At 34.5% G+C, this 25,990-nt stretch overlaps 5 protein-coding genes across 6 annotated transcripts; 1 reads left to right on the forward strand and 4 right to left on the reverse strand.

Annotated features, from left to right (window-relative positions):
* Nucleotides 1-1,926: 1,926 nt before the first annotated feature.
* LOC107405312 (desiccation-related protein PCC13-62) lies at nucleotides 1,927-3,342 on the reverse strand. The gene is made up of 3 exons (XM_016012347.4): nucleotides 2,963-3,342; nucleotides 2,645-2,870; nucleotides 1,927-2,389 (listed from the first exon to the last, which is right to left on the reverse strand). Exons 1-3 carry the CDS (start codon nucleotides 3,289-3,291, stop codon nucleotides 2,012-2,014), a joined length of 933 nt encoding a protein of 310 aa, XP_015867833.3. The 5' UTR covers nucleotides 3,292-3,342; the 3' UTR covers nucleotides 1,927-2,011.
* Nucleotides 3,343-5,328: 1,986 nt separating this feature from the next.
* Nucleotides 5,329-7,597, reverse strand: LOC107405296 (protein REGULATOR OF FATTY ACID COMPOSITION 3, chloroplastic). The gene is made up of 5 exons (XM_016012326.4): nucleotides 7,254-7,597; nucleotides 6,731-6,785; nucleotides 6,587-6,643; nucleotides 6,294-6,371; nucleotides 5,329-5,964 (listed from the first exon to the last, which is right to left on the reverse strand). Exons 1-5 carry the CDS (start codon nucleotides 7,533-7,535, stop codon nucleotides 5,477-5,479), a joined length of 960 nt encoding a protein of 319 aa, XP_015867812.3. The 5' UTR covers nucleotides 7,536-7,597; the 3' UTR covers nucleotides 5,329-5,476.
* A 559-nt stretch (nucleotides 7,598-8,156) lies between these two features.
* On the reverse strand, nucleotides 8,157-13,368 carry LOC107405311 (uncharacterized). Of its 2 annotated transcripts, none has more exons than XM_016012345.4 (10): nucleotides 13,022-13,368; nucleotides 11,531-12,436; nucleotides 11,168-11,297; nucleotides 10,622-11,073; nucleotides 10,327-10,407; nucleotides 10,137-10,235; nucleotides 9,519-9,677; nucleotides 9,246-9,332; nucleotides 8,927-8,998; nucleotides 8,157-8,759 (listed from the first exon to the last, which is right to left on the reverse strand). In XM_016012345.4, the coding sequence occupies exons 2-10, from the start codon at nucleotides 12,353-12,355 to the stop codon at nucleotides 8,442-8,444; spliced, it is 2,223 nt and encodes a 740-aa protein (XP_015867831.3). In that variant the 5' UTR covers nucleotides 12,356-12,436; nucleotides 13,022-13,368; the 3' UTR covers nucleotides 8,157-8,441. The 2 variants fall into 2 exon arrangements, with proteins under 2 accessions (XP_015867831.3, XP_015867832.3); XM_016012346.4 differs by having other exon boundaries at nucleotides 12,987-13,367.
* Nucleotides 13,369-14,377: 1,009 nt separating this feature from the next.
* On the forward strand, nucleotides 14,378-17,475 carry LOC107404795 (small ribosomal subunit protein bS1c). The gene is made up of 7 exons (XM_048464743.2): nucleotides 14,378-14,774; nucleotides 15,412-15,687; nucleotides 16,032-16,112; nucleotides 16,383-16,664; nucleotides 16,753-16,863; nucleotides 17,041-17,127; nucleotides 17,227-17,475. The coding sequence occupies exons 1-7, from the start codon at nucleotides 14,484-14,486 to the stop codon at nucleotides 17,332-17,334; spliced, it is 1,236 nt and encodes a 411-aa protein (XP_048320700.1). The 5' UTR covers nucleotides 14,378-14,483; the 3' UTR covers nucleotides 17,335-17,475.
* Nucleotides 17,476-17,681: 206 nt separating this feature from the next.
* LOC107404800 (uncharacterized) lies at nucleotides 17,682-25,229 on the reverse strand. Its single transcript, XM_016011798.3, has 14 exons — nucleotides 24,821-25,229; nucleotides 24,526-24,638; nucleotides 24,263-24,359; nucleotides 24,032-24,156; nucleotides 23,314-23,851; nucleotides 22,979-23,164; nucleotides 21,945-22,238; nucleotides 21,328-21,480; nucleotides 20,693-20,847; nucleotides 20,364-20,469; nucleotides 19,226-20,215; nucleotides 18,749-18,830; nucleotides 18,207-18,569; nucleotides 17,682-18,123 (listed from the first exon to the last, which is right to left on the reverse strand). The coding sequence occupies exons 1-14, from the start codon at nucleotides 24,923-24,925 to the stop codon at nucleotides 17,930-17,932; spliced, it is 3,501 nt and encodes a 1,166-aa protein (XP_015867284.1). The 5' UTR covers nucleotides 24,926-25,229; the 3' UTR covers nucleotides 17,682-17,929.
* Nucleotides 25,230-25,990: the final 761 nt, after the last annotated feature.

Here is a 25,990-nt window from a genome sequence, read left to right on the forward strand (position 1 = left end):
AAAATGAAGAATTAAAATAAAATACAATTATAATTTCTATTTTGACCTTGTGCATGCTTAATAAGTCTTAATAATCTGTAATATTGATTTCTTGCATTCTAGTCATAAACATTACAGTGTAAAAACTCGTGAATTTTATCATTAAAACTCTTCTTTTTGGAGTAAGATACAAATCATCTAAAATGAAGAATTAAAATAAAGTACAATTATAAGTTTCTATTTTGACCTTGTGCTTAATAAGCCTTAATAATCTGTAATATTGATTTCTTGCATTCTAGTCATAAAAAATTACAGTGTAAAAACTCGGGAATTTTATCATTAAAACTCTTCTCTTTGGAGTAAAATACAAATCCCAATCTTTCATTCTAGTCACAGAGTTTCCATATCTAAGTGGAAATTCTACTTATTTTGACCTTGTATTGGTTCAAGCCAGTGGTTAATTTCATATATTTTAAGTTTGATAGTACTAATATTAAGTCAAAACATATATCAATATTTCAGTTATTATTAGTTTTCTATTTATCAAATCATATATCATAAAAAAAAGGAATAAATCCTCCAAAAAAGATAATTCAAGCATAAAATCAAAGACAGACAAAAACTTATATAACTTATAAAAGCTATTAAGGAAATCAAAGTTAAGCAATTTATGCTTAAACCAGATAATCCACATTCAATTACCATTAGAAAATGTCCTGATGAGTCAGTGCATGATGTGATAAAAAGAGCCCAATTCAGAGTATGAATAGAGGAAGGACATAAAGTCATGGCAGCTTTATTATTATTCAGGATTTTGCGCAAAATTTGAATTAGAATTGTTACGTATATTTTGCTTTAAATTCAGAGTAGCAACATGAATATGCCACGACATAGGTTTTCCAACTAAAAAATGCATATATCATGAGGAAGAATCCTTGTCCAATGGATCATTCATTTATTAATACATTACTCTCACTTTCCTCAAATGACTAACACAACCAATAATTTTCCAATATTATAGATCTTAATTTCTTTTTTTCCCATATTAATGATTTTAAGATTTAACAATGGCACAGATATTGCATTTATAGGTAAGCAGGATTACAAATTTATCAATGGGGATATTTCAGAAATTACAAGGAAAGGAAGGGAAAGGAAAGGTAGTGATTTAAAAAGAAAGTGAGAGCAATTTGGAGAAAAAAAAAAAGAAAGGAATATCTATAACCTTAGACCAGTTTATAAAAATATTTAGTAATTAGTTTGCTGTAACTGAGACAGAAATTAAGGTTATTTTTCTTTTATTTTCAATTTATTTTGGTTAACTCCTAACAAAACCAAAATATTTTCTTTTGTCTTAAGGAGCTTTAAATAATTTGTAATGAATTTGTTGCGAATACAAAATCATATTTGCTAATGTATTAAAATCATAATTTTCTCCATTTTTTTTTTAATCAATGTTGTATGTGATTTATGAGAGTAAAAGATGAAAGTGAATTGTAAGGGAAAAAATGGTATATGTATAACTATGCTTAAATGATTGGTATTGATAAATTTTAATTAGTTAATTTTTTTCTTATGTGTCAAGTTGCTAAATGAATAAATTTGTTTTGAGTATCATTTTAAATTAAATATCATTTTAAATTTGTTAAGATATTTAAAAGATATAATGAATGAAAAAAAGATCTAAAAGATTTTAAAAGCCTCTATAAATACTATACATTTTTTTTTTTTTTTGGGAAAACGTAAAAACCTAACCATGTATATTGAGCATTTAATGTTAAAAAATAAAAAATAAAAAATAAAAAACCACAAGAGACCGTTCCTTTCTTTAAGAATTTTTATTAGCGGCATTGGTCAGTTTCTAACATAATTTATATGAGAGTTTAATAACATTGTCACATTTTCAGTCTCTATTTTCATGTTCTTTTGTCATCTTTGGGTATCATAAACTTGGAATTTAGATCATGATAATTATTTGGATTGAAATACAGAAACTTTTTGGCATATATCTACTACTAGGATATATAAGCTTTTAGGCATTGTGTAAATGGGATCTGGCAATGCGACCATTAGCTCCCTTTGGATAGAAACCTCCAGGAATATGTTCATTACCACTTCCATACACAATTCTAAGTATCTGCTCAGGAGTCCTATCAAAAGCTAATGAGTTCTTGTCTCCTGCAAGCACATTTCCAGAGATTTTCCCCTCAGCTCCTCTTACAGGTGGAACCACAAGCCCTTCATCTTTGACACCATCACGTCCAAGCTTATCTCTCAGCTTTGAAATTTGATCTGTAAACTCAGCCACTGTTATTCCATAAGGCTCTACTCTCTCCAATGCATGCTCATATAGCAGTGCTCTGATAACAGCATCTTGGCCTGATTCTACTCCTAAAAGTCCTGCTACCAGCTGAAGTTTGCAAAGAAGAATAAATGCAAAACATCAGACTTATTTTGTCCATGATCCTTTTTTTTTTTTTTTTTTTTTTTTAACAAACGGGTGAAATTGTAAAAATAGTAAAGTTTAGAAGTGTTTCTGTAATTTCCACAAAAGTTTTGGGGTTTATATGAAAAAACATATAAAACAAAGAGATGTTATATTATATTTTTCCTATCTTTTTTTGTTCATTAATAATGCGTGATTTTTGAAGCTGATATGATTTACCCTTTTGGAAGCAGAACCTCGGAGTTTAGGATTTGCTCCAACATAGCCGGTGAGTCCTACGTATGGAACTAAATAGGAAGCAAGGAGGTAGTTGAGGCTATTAGAGTAAGGATCAAAAGGAGGATTCAGTTTTCTTCCTAATGCAGAATCTATCACTTTTGCAAATGATGTTGCACTTATATCCAACAGTGGCCTTGGGAATCCTTTCACTGTGCTTTGAATAGCCCTGTATTATACATACATACATCCATATGAAAAATCTCAGACTGTGTCATAAAAATTCAAATAAATGAAAAGTAGAAGATAGAATTAGAAAACCTCAAGTGCCCAACTTCTTGCAAAGCAAATTGAAGGATGATATCCCTGGTGAAATGATCAAGATTGGCAAATTTTCCACCAATGGGTGGTGGACCTCCTTTGGTTAGATTTGGAGCAACTTTGTCCAAACCATAACCCAAAGAGCCATACAAGAAGAATTCAGCTTCCAGGAACTCCAAATTCAGAGGGAATTCTAGAAGATCAACATCTGATTCTGGAACTTTTATGGCGAAATCTCTGAGTATATTGAAGGAATAAGAGTTTGGAAGGAAGAGGAGGATAATTAGGAGAGCAAAAATGGCGGTGGTGCCTGTGGACTTGACCATCATTTTCTATGCTGCTGAGGTAATTAAGGTGTTTCTCATAGGATGCTTAGTAGTGCTTGTCTCTTTATATGATATTTGGATCCTGCTATTTTGCATGAGCAGTTCCACGTGGCAAATGGGAAGGTGCTCTGTCAAACTCAGACTGCCACTTGTGTCTTCACCAACTCAATACTTCCCTATTCAAGAGGTGAATTAGGAGGGCAGCTACACATAATTAAAGAGGACGTTTTCCTTTTTTATGTTGCAAAAAAATTATATGCATATATATATATATATATATATATATATAGACTGATAGACATATATTTGTCTGTTATGATCTGAAAGACTTTGAGCTGCAAACGTAAACTAGAAACCGTAAGCCATAAGTAATCAAGAAATAAAGCACAATTAAGGTGCTACAACTTTTTTATTTTAACATAATTTGTGTACCAAGCTCACTTCAATGTGAAGTGGTTATCTGTCACACTTCAATGCATATAACGTTCTTTATCAAAGCCAGTTCTGAAAAACTGAAAAACCTTTTTAATCTGTAAGCAGGCCTGGCTCCAAATCATTAAGCCCCCTAATTATATATATATATATATATATATATATATATATATATATATATATATATATATGTATCAAACCAATGCCCCTAATTGAAAGGTTCATAAATGACCATCAGAATTATTTTAAAATAAAAAAATTAAAAATATAATATTTATGTGAGTTTGCCTAATATCAATTTATTTTGATATTTTTTAATATTTATTGATAGGATCAATATTTATATGAATTGAAATAGATTTATAGGTGATAAATCGGCAAATCCATTTCAACAAGTCTTGAAAAAATAAAATCGCAACAAATGCATTAATGGTTTGACCAACCTAATTTAGGCAAATAGTTGTTAATTACCTTTAATGAATTTTTCAATTTTTCCTTCCATAATTAAGAATATATATTTTCTTCTAAAAAAAAAAAATTGGCGTCTCTTTCACTTTTGATGTAACACTCACAAATACTCAAAAATCCAAAAAACTTCATTATACTCAAAAGTTTTTTTTTTTTCTTTTCTTTTAAAAAACATTATATTCAAAGTAAATTTAGAAATTTAGTGTATTACATTAAAGTCTTTTATTTCTTCACTCAACTTTTGAAATGGGATTTTCATTTTTACTTACATATTTTATAATATCTTGAGTGTATGATTGTTTTTATAAATATTAGTGTTAAACATTGAAACATCATTGAGTATAAAAATAAACTTTATAAAAAAATTTAAAAAAAATTCCTGTAAGGTCCTATCTTCCTTTCTTGCCTAAGGCCTCATGTAACCTTGAGCCAGCCATGTCTATAAGCTTCGAGTATAATTGTGTAAGTCATAAATATTCAAGAAACGAATCAAAATTCGAAAAAGCATCGTTTTTTGTTTTCTATTACTTCTATTACAATCTTTCTGTCACACTTTTTTGGTTTGGGCAAATCAGGAATCACTTTGGGATGATCATGAGCCAAGGGGTTAAATAAATAGCCTGAAAGAGACTATCTTTCGATTCTTTTGATAATTTGTGTATGCAAAACAGAAAGTTTTAGTGGATTGGCGTTTTCAAAAATTCCAATCTCCTTTTTAAAAGGTATGGATCTCTTCACGTTTTGTTCTTTTCCCCTACCTAGAGTTGCTGATAAAGCTATTACCAAAAATTTTTCTGAATGAATCCATTTCATAATTCTGTCTACTTTGAGCGACTCCTAGTTTTATATGCCGTTTATCACCCAAAACTCGTGGGCCCCAAGAAACCTTACTTCTAAGCTTATAAGCTTTTAAGATTTCCACATAAAACAACTCCTCTCAACTTTGGCCCCTTTAAGAAACCATGGCTCTCTCATCAATTTTCCTATGAAAGTTTCTCACCTCCATTTTCCTAGTGCAATCTCTGAAATAACCACAGGCAAAATAACATTACCATGGATTCTCAGATAGGACATCATATTTGATGGTTTATAGGAATAGTCCATTTCCCTTTTGGCTTAGGATGATATTGGGAGCTAGACTATGCAATAATATTACTTTAAACAACTAAAACAAACTTCTATAAGCTATTACATACCTATTGACCCAAAAAAATTTTAAAAAAAAATAGAAAAGAAAAGAAAAGCTATTACATACCAGTTTTCAATATCTTGTAAGACCAACAAAAAACTATCTACCTACTTTCTCAACTCTCAATTTTCTGTCTCCTGTCTTACTTAGCTTCGTTATGTTATTATTCTTATCTTCATCTTCCTCACTTTTGAGAATAATACTATCATCTTCAGTACCATCTTCATAGCCATCCAAATCACCATCGCCATCTTCATCTTCATCCCAATCTTCAATATCATATTCATCATCATAATCGTCTTCCTCTTCATCATCATCATCATCATCCATACCTGAGCGCAGGGTGTGAAACTCAGGAGGAGGAGGGCAATCCTCTGTAATAGCCTCATCCCTCTTTATTACAAGATGCCGGATTACTCTTTCATCTTTATCCAACATGCTTTTAAAATCATTAATCCATTTTGCTTCTATCTCAAAGTTCATCAATATATAGTGCGCATTCTTTGCTTTCTGTATCTTGTATGCTAGTCTACGCATGCCCCAGTCACTCATTCTCCATATCTTGCCCCGTTTCTCCCTTAGAAAATCTGCAACACATAATAATTATCAGCAAAAATTATATGTATTAATTAAAAGTAATAAGCATATATTCATCAACACTATCTGGAAATCCAACGTAAACCACAGAACTTTTCTAACACCACTTCAGATTCAGATTTGACTAAGAACTCAGTTTAATGAATATTCATAACATTCTTCAATGTGGAATACACAGTCCATTGATAATAGTAAAAGATAGTATCATTGATCAAAAAAGATACAAAGTGAGGATTTTAAGCAACGCCAAAATTCTGGCATACTTTATACCATAATATGGTACCAAGATACAACAAATAGAATTGGAAAGAATGGTAACCTTGAACTTTCTCATTCACACTCCCAACTTCCTCTGCGTGCTTCTCGTGAATTAAATACACCACCTCATAATGACGCACTGTAGCAAGATGGAAATTAACAAATCAAAAGATGAATGACCAAGCTTCTACCTAAGAAAAGGTTAAGAACTTATAACTTTTTTACTACAAACTTTCACATTTTCTGCAAATCACAAAAGACAATTGCTTTACCATTTAAAACAAAGGAGGCTAGTTTGCATAAGTTTAATCCAAACTATTAATAAGTAATAACGAGTATGAAGCATATACTTACTTCGTTCCACGTTCAAATCGCTTTGCAGCTGAAGCTTCAGAAATTCATAGACATTTTCTGTACAATTACAAACACCAATGATTTAGCACAGCTCCTATATCAAAACAATAAAAACTAGAACAAATTTGAACCACAATCACTGACCTTCTTCTGCATCAGCAAACTCAGGAAGAAGCTTACCATCTTCCTGAACTTTCTTCTGGAAAAAGCAATACAAAATCACATTTTAAGTCGACCTCAATTAGATTCCTCAAAGTAACATATTATATATGAAAAAAACAAGCATCCCAAATCTTAGTTTGCCCAACTTTGTTTTATTTTTCAAATTAAAAAAAAAAAAAAAACATAATAACATGATAATTACAGCCAAAACATAACAGAATCAAAGAGTAAACAACTAAGAAGAAAGCAAAGAGAGAGACGATTCCAATCCTCAAAACCCAAAATTTCCACATATACGAAGCTCCAATTTCCTAACTTTCAATCATGGTTAATCTGAAACACTAAAAGATAGTAATTTCTTGTCTTTAAGAAGCTAAAAAGTAACGCAGAAATAGACAAAAAAAAAAAAAAATCCATAATAATAATAAAAAAAAAAAAGTGAGAAAAGCCATTGAAGCAGAAAATAAAGAAGATGGGACATTCATATAAAAAGCTTATAAATCACCTCTTTCAGCAGCACAGCTTCAGGAAAAGGCCCAGTAGCTTCATCTGGCTTTGCAACGAAACTATGAGTGTCTTCCTTCTTATTGTTCTTCTTTGCCCCCACAATCACCGACTTTCTGCTTCCAACAGAGAGCTTCTGAGTGGTCAACGGCCATGTAGAAGAATACCCATTTGCTAATACCAAGCATGGGTTTCGATTTCCAGAAGAACTATTGCTACTCTCCAATTTTGAGGCTTTTGCAGTTAAATGAGCTGCAGAGCAAGAGTGTAGGAGTGCCTCCATTTTCACAAAGCTTTCGAAGACAGCAAGATATGATATCTAATATCTGCTGACGAGGTGTTGGAATTGTAATATTTTGGTATATTGGGGTAATATTTTAATAAGAGGTAACAATTGGGTGCATTGCCGCTGTTTGAGTGAGATAATTTTGGACCAATCAGATGTTCCCTTTTGGGTTTGTCGTACATCAAATATAGGATCTTGATGGCTCTTCATTTATTTTATTTTATCTTGGGGGTTTCTTGTTACTCTATTTATTTATTTATTTTTTGATGGAGGGTTTCTTGTTATTTGCTGTGTTATTTTTTATTTGTTCATCGAGTATTTTGGGTGGGGATGCAGAATGCTTGTCGATCCACCTGCATTAGGAAGACAAAAATTGCAAATGCCAATTTCTATGTCCTTTTTTTTTTGGGCCTTTAAGGGAGGGAAAGTCATCAAATCTCATCAATCGTTTTAAGAACCGGCCTGATTAAAATTTATACAATCCATCTATCAAATGATTTGAACAAATGTTTGTAATACCATCTTGGACATTATATTTTTATTTTTTCTTTGCCCATTTTCTTGGATATTATAGGAGAGGATTTTCGTTGGATATTCCAACCAACCAAGAAAAATGCGTGCCATAACTTGCCTTCAATCTATATTAAGTCGGTATATAATGGTCTAACTTTAAACTTGAATGAGAAACAAAATCTAAAGAGAAGCAGAAGAAGATGATGATTATGATGGTTAAGGATGACGAAATGCTATACAAACTCTGTAGAATGCAGGCTGAAGGGGATTATACCATTCATTCCAGCAAACAATCTTGATGTGGTCAAACTAACTTTCCTCGGGCCTTACTTTTGGAAAGAAACCAGGCCACTATAGAAGTTTATCGACTCCCACTAACACTTTAAATGTTCACCATGCTTTCTTTCCCTTCTTCTTTCTTTTGCTGCCACTGTTATTATTGCTGCTTCCTCCGCTCTTTGTAGTGTTTCCGGGTTTTGCAGATGGGCTTGCAGTGGAGGCGCCACTATTGTCAAACATGCCTGCTTGCACCGCATTCTGTAACCACTCAAAGAATTCTTCCTCTGTCATGCACTCTTCCATATTGGATGCTGGCATCCGACTCCCTCTTTGTCCTGAACTTGACCCCTTTCCAGTGTTATGCTTTGATGTCATACTCGTATTCACATGAAAACTTGGCTTGTGAGTGTTGGGTGGACATCTCATTCCCTGCAACAAGAATTCAGCATTACAACACTCGATTCCTAGAACCAGACGTTACCTCTGATAAATGGAACTCTTTAATCTCATGATCAACAGGCAAAAAAGATTCCTTATCATCTTACAGAGGAAGAAGTAGATAAAGAAATTAGGAGGACTATACAATACTGAGTTACCTGACATATATACCATTCAGTAGCATCATATATCTTGCTATCTGCACAAACAAACACACGGGGAGCTTCCACCTGCATGTAAAATATTACAAGAAAGAAGCATAATCATATCTTGCTCGTAAAAAAAAAAAAAAAAAAAAAAAACTTTTGCACAGTATAGTCATAATGGATCATTGTCTTTCTGACAATTTTGCTCTTTTACCCCCCTCATATAGAAAAAGAATATTAGCTCAAGCCTGAAGAGAACAAACTAATGGGAGCAGATGACTACCAATAAAGTAAATAAACAGGCTCTTTAACTTTTTATCATCCTATATACCTTCTGCAATAATCCAAATAAGAAGGGTTGAGAAGATTGTTCGACCCATCCATCACCATCTTTTGCTTGATGAAAATCTTTGCAATCCTTAAGAAAGGGAAATTCCAAAAACAAACTATGAATGCAGGCTAAATAATCTTCTCTTTACAAAAAGCAGAGAAATAATTATAGAAAGCTGAAAATAAATTATAATAACTTCTGCCAACTTCCATATAATGCAACCAAAGTGAAAACTTGGAAAAAATGCATAGGTGTAGGGTTGAAATGGAAAACCTGGCACCATCTCGCTCGAGATTTTGATTTCCTGGTGAGTACCCACATATGAAAATTGCCGCACTTCTTGCAAGCTATTCTCCTTGAATCCCCAAATGGATCCTCACCATCAGCCTCTGAGCGTGCAAATCCAGAGGCAAAGATTCCATGTGCTCCATTCTAGATTATTTACATATAAAGCTTAAGAGGGCATCCAATACTGAAGGAGAATTGCTAGAAGTAAGCATCTTGATTTCTACGTAGGAGAAGACATCAGTTATAGAAGATTTTGTAGGCTTAGGTGGAATGTGTATCAGTTTTACTGTTTGAACATACTAGCTCCTTTTTCTGTCCATCAATTACATACTCATTTCAGAAGCATCGCCTCTAATTTTGTGGCATGTGCATCAGTGTTGTACCATGCAAAGTAAGGACAAGTTCATTCATTTACTTATTTGCAAGCATAAGAACCATATATTAACTTGGAACCAAGATTCATTTTCAATGGTAATAATTTCCTGTAATTAATTTCTCCTAAATATTAGCAAGATTCTCATAAGTTCCAAGTTCCAATGTTCTGTGCTCAATTCAATACATCAAAGGTGCCTCAAAAGAAGGGGTATAAAATCACAATCATACCTGTTGTGAAGAACTTTGGAACCTACGGAATATATTAAGTAGTTCCTCTCTCCTCAATTCATCATCATATGCTTTCCGCTTCAATGAATCAAGTAAAACCTAGAATGAATAAAACAAAAGGTTAACAAACATTCAGAATGGAAGCAGTTAAAAGGAAAGATATGTATCCAAAAGGAAATTAAAGAATTACCTCATATGCATTTTGAAGTTTCTTAAAAGCTTCTGCAGCCTTTTCATTTCCCATATTTTTATCAGGATGAACCAACATTGCCTGAAACAAACTAAATAGTTTAGCACTTCATAAACTGTAAGTTATCAAATAAAATACCTTATTGTAAATTTGTAAAGCAATCTCTTAGAAGCTCCAGGAAATCACTAGACATTACATATATAAATTTCAAAATAGATCACACCACATAAAGGCAGTTTGAGATTAACAGTTAAACTTCAAAGTGAGTAACATAACATATTAGAGAAATTCACACCTTTTTCCTATATTCCCGCTTCAGTAAAGTAACATCCACATCCTCATACCGAGACAATCCCAACACCGAATAGTGATCAGTACAGTTTAACAAACGAACAACTTCATCTTCAGAAGTTATCTCAGAATCAACCCCAGTGGTTGAAGGTATTCCAGGGCTACGATCAACAGAAATGCCAGAGCCAGTTTCAGTGGATGAAGCATGCACCTGCTCACTGTAGAAGAACCCTTGTTGACCTTGCATTCCAGTTGCTTGCTGAGGAGATCCGTTGGGTCTTCTGTTCTGATTTATGTTATTCTTTAGGAAGTATATCAGAATATCACTTGAGATAAACGATAGATTGAAACCAACGAGCAAACCAAGCCATCCAACATATGTCCAAGCACAGTAGACAGAGTATATGGTAGTGATAAAAAGTGCAACACGTTCGTGACTGGATGCAAATGCCGACCCTGAAATAACGAATGTTAAGCCTCAGTAAGCGCTGATGAAGAACTATGCATAAACAAACTGTTGATTAGCATTCGTAAAAGGTAAAACTAACACCTCCAAGGAAGATGACAAGCAATGTTGTCCAAAAACTTCCATAAAGCCACAAGAAAAGACTTCCAGAAATGGCAACTACCAGAATTGCAAGAGTGAACCCAACAAAAGCTCCAATTATAGCAGCTAAGGCCTGGTCATTAAAACTGGTATGAGAACATATAATTGACAATATTTGGAATCAGCAATTTCACACTAAACGCAAACTCCTCATGAATAAAGAGACCTACAAAATTGTGTATCTGATTTTCAAAAATTATACGAAAACATAGGTGTAATAATAGTAAATGTGTTCACAGTTCAAGTATCAAAGCGTTCTGATATGTATAATTTACAGGCAATATGAAATGGAAAAGCAAGGCATACCAAAACAATAAGAAGTTTGAACACCCCAACCATTGCAATTACAGAAAGAGTGCTGCACCATATAACTGAGAAGAATGACGTTGTCCCCATGCGTAGAAAGGAATCAATGCCCCTAACACTACAGTCTAACCAAACCATCAATAGAAGAAGCACAAGACTGCCAAACTGCATAAGCCATTTCAAAACAACGGGATATGCCTGCTCAATCTTTGTTTTAAAATAAACATGAGCATTCTGCACATTTGTTCTTATAGAAATGAAAAAGGGTCTATGCCTCTCCAGCCATTCATTAGCTGCTTTCAAGATGGATAGCGTCGATGTCTTCAGATTTCTCACAACTACATTATCTGAGAACTCCAATCTTTCCATCATATTTTGAATATCCAGTTTATTCAATGAGCGATGTACTCTGCTTTTACTATTCTTCCGGCTTTGATCACTCTGAGGTGATGTTCCAGTATCTTCTCTTACACTTGAAGCTTCAGAAATGCCATTGAGATCTCCTGAATCACTTTCTAAAGGCATTGGCTGCTCTGGTTCTTCTATTCCATCCATCCCTTGCTTTTCTTTCTTCACAAACTTTGCAGAGTCTTGCTTGCTTTTGTTGTCATCTCCTGCATAATTTGTTTTACTTGCACTCCTTGCAAGAGGACTGCTTGGCTGGTTACCATTGGGAAGTTCCTCTCCAGGAAAAACCTTCACCTCACTATCTTTTTCATGCTGCCTTACATTGGGCTGTGCACATCCTGAATCTGAGCTCCTCTTTTTGTGGTTTGATGTATGGCGGTCTATTCCATTCTTTTGTTGACTACCCTTCCGGGCCATTAATTTTATAAATATAGAGCTAAAGGTTGGAGGGGAAATCAAATTAAATTATCTCCAAGTTAAACAAGGCAGTCATACCATCTGCAGACAAAAAATATAGATGGTCACATGCTTTGGTATCACTAAACAATCATCAACATGCAAGACCATTTTTTTTGTAAGACCCCGGGCACAACTTCACAGCTCCATATAATTGAGTGGTATAAATGCAATAGAAGTACCTAGAACTAGTTATAGAAGTGAAAACTACCGTTAGGAAGGATCATGTTGTTATGGCAGTGAAACTCTTATCAATATTGGGTAATCTATAGAACCCAAACCCGATAATCCCAAGACAACAAAAACTGAAAAACCCATGTTCATGAAATCCATAAACCATCATTTAATCTTTACATTGTCATTTCTAACACAAAACAAACATCACAGAGCAATATGTCTTACAGTGTGTTACGAAGACCATATTATAAAAACCCCAAATTTCGTAACGGGGAGAAAAAAAATAAAAATAAAAAAATCCAACAATCGAAAGCAATGGCATAAAAATATGAAATGTGTTGAACAAGAAAGCGAAACTAGTTGACCCCAAAAAGAAAGTCAATAAATTGAATAAGACCCACATAACAGAATCTACCATGGATGAAGATTTCAGCACAAGCAGAGGCATACCAGGAGTTCTGCGGCTAGTGAAGGAGGAAAACCCTAAAACCAGAAGCGAAAAATGAACATCAAAGTAACATTTAGTTTGCCATGGACATTCGGACATGCGGATTAATATTATATAAGAAGGGGGTGGCCGGTGAGCATACTATCTATCATCCATGTCAGAATTTTGGGTCTGCAAAAAGACGGTGAACACGAAGCTCTAAACCAATGAGTTTGTTTCTCTTCTCGTCAGTCTCATCCAGGATTTTTGATTAGGGGGTGTGTTTGGCTGACTGGAATTTCTTGCTCCAAACACTATGTGGGTTTGCGGAGTCCATCCACGGCATCTCTGGGTCCCTCCTCTTGAATAATTTCTAGGCTACAAAATGAGAATTTTAATCAAATATGATATCAGAATTCACAATTTACATTATTACTAAGATACATATTTACTTGGTCTAAGTCAGAGTTATAACACCAACCCTCTTTGGTCATGATGGTTAAGTGTGGTTAGTTCCACATCATCAAGATCAAAGGTTCAAGTGTTGGTAGAGAAGGAGAATAATTGAGAGAACAGTTATAACTTGGACTTAAAATATACGCTAATATAATAATATACTGACAATCGTGTTTTTGGAGGTGTCTTAGCAAAAAATTAATAACAATAAAAGGTATGTTTTTGGAGGCCAAGTAACAAAATTTTCGTTTTTTTTTTTTTTTTTTTTTTTTGGTATATTATGTATATAGATAGGGAAAGAACTTCTAAATTTCAAACAACCATAGGCATTAATTTCATTACTATGTGGATATAATTGATGAGGTTACTTTTCTTTGTTTTTTGGCCGAATAACTGATAATGGATTTGTTACAATTTGTTTAATGAAATTTCCTTATTTGATTCCAAAAAAAAAAAAAAAAAAAAAAACTGATAAGGTTACACCTTTGAGGTTGTGGTGGTTCTTTCTCCTCCATATTATTGGTTTTTTACTTTTTTTTTTTTTTTGTTTATGTGTTATGCTTTATTATCTTATGGACATTTAATAATCAATACACAGTCATGTAAGTTGATAAGATATGAATTAGTCCTTGTGAATTTTTTTTTTTTTTTTTTTAAATAACGGACCGTCATGTTAATTTATACGAATAGAAATTATTATAATATTTTAAAAAAGAATCAACATTAACATAGGTTGTTTTTTTCCATTATTTATTTATTTATTTATTCCTAACGAAAGGGAATTTGCTATAAAATGACGTGTTGATTGTCACAACAATAATTTTGGCTTGAAATTCAGAATGTGACCCATTCATTTTGGCATAATTACATTTTATGGTGAACATTTTGACATTCACATTTCACAAAATCACAAAATATGCCCATCGTGAAACTCAACTCTCTATATCCCCTTTGCCCACCTTATCTAAGCGTGCCCTTTTTTCGTTACTCTGAGAGTGTGAGGGCAACAAAGATAGATAGCAGCTAGCCATGGCGTCTTTGGCTCAGCAATTCATAGGCCTGAGATGCCCACCTCTCTCAACCTCGCGTCTCTCAAAGCCTTCCTCAACAAAGCATACCCACAAGCCCACTCTGCTGCCTATTGTCTCAGCTGTAGCCATCTCAAACGCACAGACCAGAGAACGCCTTAAGCTCAAGGAACTCTTTGAAGAAGCCTACGAACGCTGTCGTACTGCCCCCACGGAAGGTGTTGCTTTTACCCTTGAAGATTTCCATGCTGCTCTTGATAACTACGACTTCAATTTTGAAATTGGAACAAAGGTATGCTTTCTTTCTTTTTTCTCTTACTCTAAGTGGGTATTCTTTATGTTGTTTATGGTGTTCAATTTTAAGTAAGAATCGCGAAAATAAAGTTTCATTTCTTCTTTTTTTCTGGGTAAACAATAAACTTGAAAATAAAGTTGCATTTTTTTTGCTGGGTAAGCAATGAACTTGAAAATAAAGTTGCATTTTTAGCTGGCAGTACTCAAGGAACTACTTCTTTTTTTTTTTTTTTTTTTTTTTTTCCTTTTTTCCATAACTATTTGTTGAATAGGAGCTTGCATAAGTTGCATATACTTCTGGGTTTACAATGGAGCGAAGAAGGGATTTTTATGGGCACTTAGTTGGTGGTGGGTTTAGAATTACAAGGTTGAATGGGAATTTATTTATTTTTTTTTTTTTCTGGAGATATATGTTTATGTGCGTTTCCCTGAGAACCAAACTCACACTATTAGAACAAGAATTGAATCAATTACATAATTTTTCGGTTTGAGCTGAATAAATTTGGTTTGCATATTTTACTTTTACTCGTGATTACCATAATTTTTTCCTCCTTCTTTGATTCTTAGTTAGATATTGCTGACCTCTAGATTCACATGGAAAACTATTTTGATGATCTTTTGTGCATGTATATCAGATCAAGGGAACTGTTTTCTATACAGATAACAATGGAGCACTAATTGATATTAATGCAAAGTCTTCAGCATACTTGCCTTTGCATGAGGCATCAATACACAAGATAAAACATGTAGAAGAAGCAGGCATAGTTGCTGGTTTGAAAGAGGAGTTTGTGATTACTCGTGAAAATGAAGCTGATGATAGCTTGGAGTTGAGTTTAAAGTACATCCAATATGAACTTGCGTGGGAACGATGTAGACAGTTGCAAGCAGAGGATGTCGTTGTCAAGGGTAAGGTGGGTATTTGTTTATTTTGGTTCTCTTGTCTAGAATGAAGCTAGAGCTCCTTATCTAGCAATTTCAGCAAAGTTGATATTTACTAAACATTAGGAGGAGTATTATTCTTGTTGGTCTTAAGTCTTAACAAAAGTTGCATTTCTCTTTCGTTGGGTTGCGGTTTGGGTGGAGTTGGGGCAGGCTAGTTAATCTTTTAGTGGAATCCCTCTTTTGGATTCTTTTTTCTCTGATTGCTTACCCTTGAATACTTAAAACTTGGTTTTTTTTGCATTGCATATTTGCCCATGTTATTCAATTATTTTCCTTTGTAAATTCTTGAGTATTTGTATATATTTTTATGCAGGTTGTTGATGCAAACAAAGGTGGAGTGGTGGCTGTGGTGGAAGGCCTTAGAGGTTTTGTTCCTTTCTCTCAGATATCGTCGGTTAGTTCTCTGATCTGGCATCTGCAATTTTGATGTTATTTTTAGCTTGAGTCTTTAAATATCTTTTCAAGAGTTTTGACGTTAACAGTGCATGCATAATACAGTCATAACTTATACTCAAAATAGTGAAAAAGATGAACTATCTGAGATATTGATGGCCAAGCATCTTTAGGCTGCAAAAGCATAAGTATCAAATGGGGAAGTGATAAACATTATTTGTTTCTCATAATTGACAACTTTCTTGTGACATCTTTTTATTGTTCATACTAGAAATCAACAGCAGAGGAGCTTCTTGAAAAGGAGATTCCTCTAAAGTTTGTGGAGGTGGATGAGGAAACCTCTAGGCTTGTTCTCAGTAACCGCAAGGCCATGGCTGACAGCCAGGCACAGTTAGGAATTGGATCAGTGGTCGTTGGTACTGTTCAGAGCCTGAAGCCATATGGTGCCTTCATCGATATTGGTGGAATCAATGGCCTTCTTCATGTCAGTCAGATCAGTCATGACCGTGTCTCTGATATTGGAACAGTTCTTCAACCTGGTGATACTCTTAAGGTATAAATACAGTTTCTGTGTTAGTTATCAGCTGAGAGTTTCTGCTACTGTAAAATTTAGAATTCTGAAACTAACTCTCATGGTTTAGGTCATGATACTGAGCCATGACCGAGAGAGAGGCCGTGTAAGTCTATCAACCAAGAAGTTAGAACCTACTCCTGGTGACATGATTCGCAATCCAAAGCTTGTTTTCGAGAAGGTATTTTCTGGATAAGAAACCCCATAATTTACTTTCATGATGGCTTATTTTAGTTATTGAAACCCTTATAGTAACTAATACTTTAATAGCTTTGGAGGACTATATAGATGAAACTATAATCTCCTTATATAGCCAGAAATTGGACCGTTATTGTATTTTGTGAATGTGTTCCAACAGGCAGAGGAGATGGCTCAGACATTCAGGCAAAGAATAGCTCAAGCAGAAGCTATGGCTCGTGCAGATATGCTTCGGTTTCAGCCCGAGGTATATTTCCATTTATTAGACATTTTAGATATGGAAAAAAGACGAAGGACTTGCCATGTGGAAGCTAACCATTCTTATTTTGTTGTTTGGAAATTGCAGAGTGGATTAACTCTGAGCTCTGATGGTATATTGGGTCCTCTTACTTCAGACTTGCCAGCAGAGGGTCTTGATCTGAGTGATATCCCCTCAGCCGAACAGTCTGATTAAGACTGGATAGTTATTGTTTTTTAGAGCTTTCCTGTATCAATTTCATTGTAAAAATGGCACCAAAAAATCCGTAACTTTGCCTCTAAGCTAATTTTTTAAAAAAAAGAAAAGAAAAAAAAACATTTTTTAATTGATCTCAAATCATCATTTACACTGATTCATGCAATTCTATTTGTCATTTATATCATATGAAGGTATAGTATACATATTTATGCGTTTATCAATTAGAAAAACTGCCAAAGTTTGGAATGCTATTTTTTCACCAAAAAAGTTTGAAATGTTATTTGCTAAGCCTGGACAACATTATGAACAATTGAGATATGATATGCAATGTCACAAGCACCATGTTGATCGTCAATTCGATACCAGAAAGTATTAAGATTACGATGATGAAGCCCACAAATCGTGGAAAGCAATAATACTATTACAACAAAACAAAATTTAGAAATGTCAACCTTTACTTACTACCCCAACAAATGGTTTTTCCTACAGCTGCTCAAGTGATGGCAAAAGAAAAAGAAAAAATAAATAATAATAATAAAATAATAATTTTTGTTATTTACTTCGACAGAAATCAAATCGGTGACGTGCGCGGTTAGCTTTTACTTTTGCTGCTCTTGTTGCCTTTCTTTTGCTTCTGCTTCAACTGAGTAAGGCCTGCAGCTGTTATCTTCACATTGCCAATAATGGAAGCGACCAATTCAGGATCTGTACATGCTTTCATCAGTTCCTTCTCTCTGTTTGTGGCTTCCGGCATGTGGCTGAACAAATTCATTGCAGTTTTTGCAGCTACAACAAGATGGGAAAAATCATAAAAACCAAGAATGAATGAGAAACGAAGAACAACTGAAAAATGATAGATTGTTAAATACCTTTCCCTTTCTTTGCAGTGCCAGGAATTATCTTCACATGGTATTTGTAAGATTGCACTGCACTATAAGGACCACACACAGGCACAGCATATAAGAGAATATCAGTCGGCAGTGGATTCCCAGTCAAGTAATCCACATCATTTAGTTTCCCTTTCTCTTCTTCACCAATCTCATGGATGTCCTCCTCCTCCATGACAACCTTGTCCATCTCAGTAGTTTTTTTATCCAAACCCACATGAGGATCATCTTCAAACGCAGCAGTCCCATGATCATGTGACTTATCATCTGGATGCTCTTGACAATCCCGGGATAAATGACCTGCCTTTTTACATTTATAACATATTTTAGGAGCATCTTCAGGACCTGCCAGATAAAAAGGACAAGATAGTATGACTAATCTCTCATTATAAACGGCACCATACATACTTATAAATCATGAACATTTACCCAGAAAATGGGATTCCCTTGGAACAAGTAATGGCTTTGATGGGTTGAAAAATAATAAGGTTTACAACATTTACAGAGAACTTTACAAGACATACCTCCACCGGGTTTCTTCCCTTTGGCTTGAGCTGCATTTCCATTTTCTAATTCTCTTTCCTTCTTTTGTACCTTTCCAGCAGACTGAAAATTCATAGGTTTTCATTAAGAGTGATTAATTGGCTACTATGACTCAAGAAATGGAACTTCAACTAAAAAATAATGGCCAGAATCCCAGATACCATTCCCTATGATATACTTGACCATTCACATCCAACAAGGGCATAAACATATTTTGATTTCGGAGGTAAATATGGTTGTGAACTTGCAATGAAACCATAAACATATTTAATAAAGCTTCAAAAGTGTGTTGCAGAAGTTATGCCCACAGAGAAAGAGGAAACTCTTAATAAAAGTTGGCAAGAGAAATAGCATAAATGCATAAGAAAACTCTGAATAAAAATGAAATAAATGGGGTGAAAGAGTGTTTGCTTTGATGCTAACAATCAACACAAGATAAATCAAGTTGTTATACTCACAGCCAGTAAAGCCATGCGGATGCTTCTTTCTTCCTCATCTTGATCAGCATACTTCTCTTTCATCTTCTTGAGTTTACCCCTTTGTCCACGACTTATTTTTCCACTGCCTGGCTTTGCATCTTGAACATTCTTTTCACATTGACTCAAAGAACTATCAGCATCCTTTGAACTTATTTTTCCACTGCCTTGCTTTGCATCTTGAACATTCTTTTCACGTTGACTCAAAGAACTATCAGCATCCTTTGATCTTTGATCTCCCTGCTCAGCATTTGCTTCCGCATCATTCCGGCCCTTCTTGAGCTTTCTTCTTTCAGCTTTAGAGATGTACGGTTTGTCACTTATTGCTCCTCTTTCATGATTGTGTTCCTCTACCAAATCAACTTGAGAAGTTTCCACCTTATAATGTTTACCAGATGTAGTAGCAGATCCAAGCCCAAGAGCTCTATCAATAAGATCCTCAAGTTGTGGGGTAACTGATGCAACATCATATACATTCTCCGTATCAACAGTGGTCATGGCATTTCTGTCTTTGGTAGACACTTCTAGTGAATCCCTTGCCTCAGCGTTGGAAATAGTTGAGACATTCTGCCCAGAATTAATCTCAGATTGGCTCTCAAGCACTGAATTAGGTATAGTTGTAGATGTATAAGGAATGCTTCTGGAATCTTCTGTAAGTTTTTCATCAGTCTCTAACTCAGAATCAGATTCTTCTTCCAAAGACCCACTTTTATCAACGTCATTTATCCCTTCTTCCTCTCCCCTTACCTTCCTTTCATTTAAATGTGATCCTAAGGAGCTTTCATCCAAGCGAAATAACAAGCCAAAACCCATGATAAGAGGATGTGGAGGAAGAAAGTTCTTCTTCCCACGGATCATAAAACTCCCAACAGTAAGATACTCCCCTGTTGGAGCAGTTTTACTGACTTGGTGAGGATAAACCCACCAAGCACTAGTGACAATCTTTGAATCCCATGCCCGGCTGTGGCAAACCTATCATAGTATCAAAAACTAAGTTGAATCAAATGTATCCTTATTATAAAACACTCTTAAATACACAAATATAGTCAACACTCAGAAAAAAAGGATACCTTATAACAGCACAGGACAATAAAAGAGAACTATGGGAGATTCAACTTACTGTGAAACATCCTGCTTGGTTTAAAGTGAGAGGAGGTACTGGCAGCTCAGGCCTATGGTTCTTTATGATGGTACTGGAAGCTCCATGCAACTCTGCATGCACGTACCTGTTAAACAACGATGGCAAATTCAAAAACAAATTTTAATCCATAATTCATAGAAACCTGATGGATAGAAAAGTACAAGCACATTTGTAAAAAGCTGAAATTATTGAGGCATTGAAACTCAACTTTCATTCATTTGGATTTCTTAAAAAACGTGATACTGCTCAAAGATGTATATAAGAATAACATTTGCTCAAAGATGTATATAAGAATAACATTTACTTACAGATCCCCTTTTGACATATAGCGCTTCACTACCATCTCATTTTGTTGAGCATCACGTCCGCTGATAACCAAATAGTTCTCACTGCTGATAAACCAGTTAAATTTCTCAAACCAGTGAACTTTGCGCATATGTGAAATAGAGGCAACTGTTTTCTCCTGCATACATATTGAGAAAATAAACTCAGTTTAGTCTGTTCATCTTATAGTGATATATGTCTAAAAGCTAGCAACGTAGATAGTGGTAAAATAATGCTTCAAATGGTCAGCTTCAATCTTCTTGCAAGTATTCAGTGATGACAGCTTAAATCCAAGTCTTTACTTTATCTGAGTCTTCACTTCCCTCTTGGCACTTACATGAGCATATGCAATTTGTAGACTTCTTATAATAATCAACTTTGACGTAATTAAAGAAGACACCCATATCTAAAAATCTCTTTTAATCAGAAATATTGATAAGTATCACCTTCATCTTTCCTGAATAATGAGACACAAACATCTTTTTACTCATATTTTCATTTTCAATACTGAAATCGTATCGTCCAGCAGAGGATTACCATGCAATTTCATGATCAAAATAGCAGTAGGTTGAATAAGCCCACCATAATTCAGGCAAATACATTTGCTAGATGAAGCTACCTGTGCCAGCTGGAGACGAGTCTTTCTCTCTGCAGCTTTAAACGCTTTATCATGTGCTGTAACGGTCTTTTCCTGTTTGTTCTCCTGCTTTTTCTTTAGTTCATACCACCGTCGTGCATTGGCATGCGCAGAAAGTGCCAAATCAACTTCTACCTAAAATAGTGAAAAGATGTCGATATAAATCCAAATGATGACGGTGGGTAAATAGGATAGATTATCTACTATACTTATTTAAATATGAAATAAGCAGAAACCCTCCTACAGGACATCTAAGCAATATAAAGATAGGTTCTGTATGACATATCATTCTCAAATACAGAAAATATGATGGTAAGAAGATCGTGACTATAACAGAGAGAATAAAGAATAGATTAATTCAAACATATAAGATTTACAAGTTAAAAAGCAGGTTTATCACCTATTCTAGAGTCATCAGTTATCTAATAGTTTTCCAAATTGTAAACGAAGGCATATAACACATGTTTAATTACCTTATATGCTCACAAAAGCGGTAAAAACACTTATATAAATAGTGAAGAGAAGAACAAGATATAAACATGTAGAGCTTTATTGTTTCGACAAAGAAAATACTGAAGAAAGAGAAGCCTGAACAGCACCTTATCCGCTGGAAGTGTCTTTTCATCATCATCCATTTCATCAAGATTGTTGCTCAAAAGCAATGTCATGCAATTCCTTTCTAGATGAAGCTTGTCAATTAGGCCAGCAACAGGATTTCCAGACTTCTTCTCCTCCTTCACCATACGAGCAAGATCCTCCCAACTCATGCCCTTTGCAAGAGCTACACGAACAGCTAAAATAGCAGCCTCCACATCTTCTAAGTTATATTCTATCAATTCTGCCATTTTAACACATCGATCTACTTCTTTCCTTAATGTTTGCACACGATTTTCCTACACCATAGCATTGAAATGCACTAAGGTGCAAACACCAAGCACAACATGATAGATATTACTCGACGAAAACTGAATTCAAAATTAAAGATTGAGGAAGCTGGAAAGACTAAAAAATCTCTAATAAACAATGTGCAGGAACAGTTCTGATCCATAACACAACAGCTACCTATTATGCAAGGAGATAGTAACATACACGAAAAGAAATTTAACTTTTGATTCAAATCCATGATAACTTAATCAATCACACAAATCAGTTAATGGCAAAGTACATAAGCTCATTCTTATATTTTATATTCTATGTCGAAATATGTCTAATTTTTATTTTTATTTTTAGAAGAAGAAAAAAGAATATATATCTCAATATTCTAACATATTAAATGTACAAATCATGACCAAAATATATGATAAAAAAACTCATCTTCCCATCTTTCTTGAGAAACAAAGTTCATAAACTTGAAGGTTCTCAAGCACTTAAAATATAAAGGTCCAGGAATTCAATCCACACATTAAACACAAATCATCGCTTCACATGTGAAGATAGAATTAGCATCACATATTAGATTCAAGAATCGTAGGCATGGCATAACTGCAAGATTCATGTTAAATAGATCTTTGATGGCCAAAACAAAATCAGGAACTCCACCCAAGCCGCCCTTCAATTGACACTCTCATGTTGTAACACATAGATGTGTATCTAAATCTATCTTTTAAAGTCATGTTAAGATAAAAATGCCAACCTGATCCACATGTATTTTATTAAGTTTTTGTATGGCAGAGTTCTCTTTTGCTTTTTGCTGTTGTTCTGCCCTTTGACTCTCTATTTTGCTGTAAAATTCATCTAAAGCTGCATCAAATGTCTCAAACTTCATGTACTCCCGCGACTTGAACTGGTTCAATAATAAGGGGCAAAATTCATCATATATCTGCAAAGGAGATTCAGAAAACGATTATTAAGAATACCACATACAAAAATCTAGCTAAAAGTATCCTTGCAGCCAAATGGAAAAGGAAAATTACGCTTTGGTATGTAACACCTAAAGGTAACTTGAATACAGAGAACTAATATATTAACCTGGCCAACAGTTCCTTGTCCAGATAGGGATCCATCCTTCTCCACATTTCTCTTCTGCATCAAAATGTATCCTTCAGGAATTATATCACCTGATATTACATCATGCAGCCAGTCCTCAAACCTCACAACAGCTTGGGCCAAAACCTGAATTTTACCCTCATCCAACTTGTTATCTTTAGAAACTTTTGTATTTGGAATCAGACCCGCATCCAATATAATATGCTCAGAAAGTGCAGGCCCATAGCCCAGTGCCTCCCCCAAAACAGATTTCAAAACAGCTTGCTTGGCACGAGTGCCATCACCAGTACTTTTGCTTGAGTCAGAAGACTTTTCTCCCTTACGGCTACCTTGCTTTCCTTTTGCTGTACCGTTCGCATTACTTCCACCATCATCAACTTTAGTAGATTCATCGTTAGCAGGTTCCAAAGAAGATGTAAGAGCTGCCCGCAGCTTTTCAGCATTTGTTCGCTCGAAAACTCGACAAATTTCAGTCGGATAACGATGGCGCGACATGATTGCAACCCCTTTATCGTCATCCCTGTTAAAATGAGACTTTATAAATTATAACCTAACTACCTAGTAATTCGCCTTAAAGACAGGAAGACCACAATCCGCAGCAATGATTCCTCTTGCAAATTCACTAGCATATTTTTGCCTCGTGTATAAATGGAGGTAACATCTAGCAAAGAGAAAACTAATTCGATATTAATTACGGAACCTGTGTGAGCGAAGTAGTGTCATGACCATAAAATCAGAATCTGCAAGAAGGATATTTCCTTGGGCATATAGCTCCAGTATAACATAGTATGCATTAGCACCCAATCCAAATTGAAATAGAATGATCTGCAAATAGTTTAGAAAAGTTTAAAGTTTCAAAAACAAAAATCCCATAGTAATTATAACATAATGTTGTGCTTTATAAAAATATAGAGATCGTCTAATGAAATACCCTGTCATATCCAAGTTGGCGCACATCCTCAAGCCTTCTTGTGCGTATATGTTTACGCAGTTTGAGAGTAAATCCAGATGGGGTGTTACTTTTGTCCCTTTATAGTACGAAGGTAAGAAAAAAAAAAAAAAAAAAACAGTAAATAAATTCGGTAAAACTAATGGAAGATGAAGTTGATAGTTTTGGTGTGCTGAAATGTAACTCGCTTATAAAACATCAGGGAACCAAAAATATGAGAGTGAGAGAGAGAGTGTTTAGTTTACCGAACATAAGCAGTCGTGTGCAATCTGACACCACTTTCCATCAAAAGGAACACCTTTTCGCTCTCTCCGGACTCCGTTACTCCACTGCTATTCATCAATTTGAACATATACGTCTTCCACACAAAATCATCGTAATCAACAACTCAGTATTATAATTATTATTATTTTTACTCCAATTCAAAAAGAAAAATTGCAATTGCTTTCTTCACAAGATTATATTCCAAGATTGAGGAATTGGAACAAAACAACCATAGTGATATTTAATAATTGGTATAAAATTGAAACTAAAAGAAACCTTAGGAGAAAGATCATAGACGTTGGAACAGCGCATGCCGATCAACCTCCGCAAACACTTGACCTCCGCCGCCACATCGGCGGTGTTCATCCGCACCTTCACCATTTTTCACTCTCTCTCTCTCTCTCTCTCTCTCTCTCTCTCTCTGTGGTGGTATTTGATCAAAGAGATTGTGAGAGAGTTTGAGGATTTTGGACGCCACCACTTTCAGGCTCAGAGCTCAGGCAAGCTTGCTTTGCTTCTTTACAGTTCACGCACCGTGATTATGCATTCCGGAACGCGGACATAGAAACCAGCAGAACCCTCCGCCGCCTTCCACCTCTACTTCCCACCAACTAATTTGGGCGGTCTGGTCATTTCCTCTTTTCATTCTTATTTTGTATTCTTTTTTTTTTTTTCTTTTTTTCTTTTTCTATTTTCTCTCTCGCTTACTTATTTTATTAATTTCTCTCCTCCTCATTATTATTATTATTATTATTATTATTATTTTCTTTTTGGGTTTTTGTACCGCTACCCCTTTAATTTCAGTATATTTGCACTTTACACCTATAGTTTTAAATTAACATCAAGGTCTGAAATTTGTAATCAATGCATACTTTTAAATTGTTAAATATTTAACTCTTAACAGAATTTTCATTCTGATTATATTGCTTAAAAAAAGAGAATCGGATAATCTCCTCGTGCGCAACGCAAATGCACTTGAAAAGTTATGGTATGAAAGTTTTGGACTCGTCTTGCACGATTTACAAATTTCAAAATATTGTTGCTAATTCTATACTAAACAAAATAAATTTACAAAAAGTATAACGGTTATGCTGCTATTCTTATCAAACTTTTTTATTAAAATTTTGATAAATAATAATATAATAATATATAAATAGTTAATAAATTATTTATGCGTTTCAATTATTGGAAAAAAAAATCAATAATATAATATTACTAAAATTTTGATTAAAAAAAAATTAATAGATGTAGAATTATCCAAAAGTAAAATATAAAAATGCTGAAGCTATAAGAGAGATGGGTGCTAAATACTCTATTTTGCGTTTCTTTTTAAGCAAAAAAGACTCAAACCAGATGTCGGAATTCAGATTTTCTAAATAATGCCAATTGACCAGTGCCAGGTTATATGGCAAAACTAGTTCTCTCTAATCACTTTTCTATTCTTAC

The sequence above is a fragment of the Ziziphus jujuba genome, chromosome 11, assembly GCF_031755915.1.
Source record: "Ziziphus jujuba cultivar Dongzao chromosome 11, ASM3175591v1".
NCBI classification, from domain to species: Eukaryota; Viridiplantae; Streptophyta; class Magnoliopsida; order Rosales; family Rhamnaceae; genus Ziziphus; species Ziziphus jujuba.

Coding starts and splice junctions, on each gene's coding strand:
- LOC107405311 (XM_016012345.4), bottom strand. CDS start 12,355: ATGGCCCGGAAGGGTAGTCAACAAAAGAATGGAATAGACCGCCATACA. Junction 10,236..10,326: donor AACTTCAAAATGCATATGAG/GTAATTCTTTAA, acceptor TATTCATTCTAG/GTTTTACTTGATTCATTGAA. Junction 8,760..8,926: donor CTGAATGGTATATATGTCAG/GTAACTCAGTAT, acceptor TTCTTGTTGCAG/GGAATGAGATGTCCACCCAA.
- LOC107404800 (XM_016011798.3), bottom strand. CDS start 24,925: ATGGTGAAGGTGCGGATGAACACCGCCGATGTGGCGGCGGAGGTCAAG. Junction 24,157..24,262: donor GCCAACTTGGATATGACAGG/GTATTTCATTAG, acceptor AACTATTTGCAG/ATCATTCTATTTCAATTTGG. Junction 18,124..18,206: donor CACTGCAAAGAAAGGGAAAG/GTATTTAACAAT, acceptor ATCTTGTTGTAG/CTGCAAAAACTGCAATGAAT.
- LOC107405312 (XM_016012347.4), bottom strand. CDS start 3,291: ATGATGGTCAAGTCCACAGGCACCACCGCCATTTTTGCTCTCCTAATT. Junction 2,871..2,962: donor CAAGAAGTTGGGCACTTGAG/GTTTTCTAATTC, acceptor TGTATAATACAG/GGCTATTCAAAGCACAGTGA. Junction 2,390..2,644: donor GAGGTTCTGCTTCCAAAAGG/GTAAATCATATC, acceptor TGCAAACTTCAG/CTGGTAGCAGGACTTTTAGG.
- LOC107404795 (XM_048464743.2), top strand. CDS start 14,484: ATGGCGTCTTTGGCTCAGCAATTCATAGGCCTGAGATGCCCACCTCTC. Junction 15,688..16,031: donor ATGTCGTTGTCAAGGGTAAG/GTGGGTATTTGT, acceptor ATTTTTATGCAG/GTTGTTGATGCAAACAAAGG. Junction 16,113..16,382: donor CTTTCTCTCAGATATCGTCG/GTTAGTTCTCTG, acceptor TGTTCATACTAG/AAATCAACAGCAGAGGAGCT.
- LOC107405296 (XM_016012326.4), bottom strand. CDS start 7,535: ATGGAGGCACTCCTACACTCTTGCTCTGCAGCTCATTTAACTGCAAAA. Junction 6,786..7,253: donor AAGCTGTGCTGCTGAAAGAG/GTGATTTATAAG, acceptor TGCTTTTTCCAG/AAGAAAGTTCAGGAAGATGG. Junction 5,965..6,293: donor TGTGAATGAGAAAGTTCAAG/GTTACCATTCTT, acceptor TATGTGTTGCAG/ATTTTCTAAGGGAGAAACGG.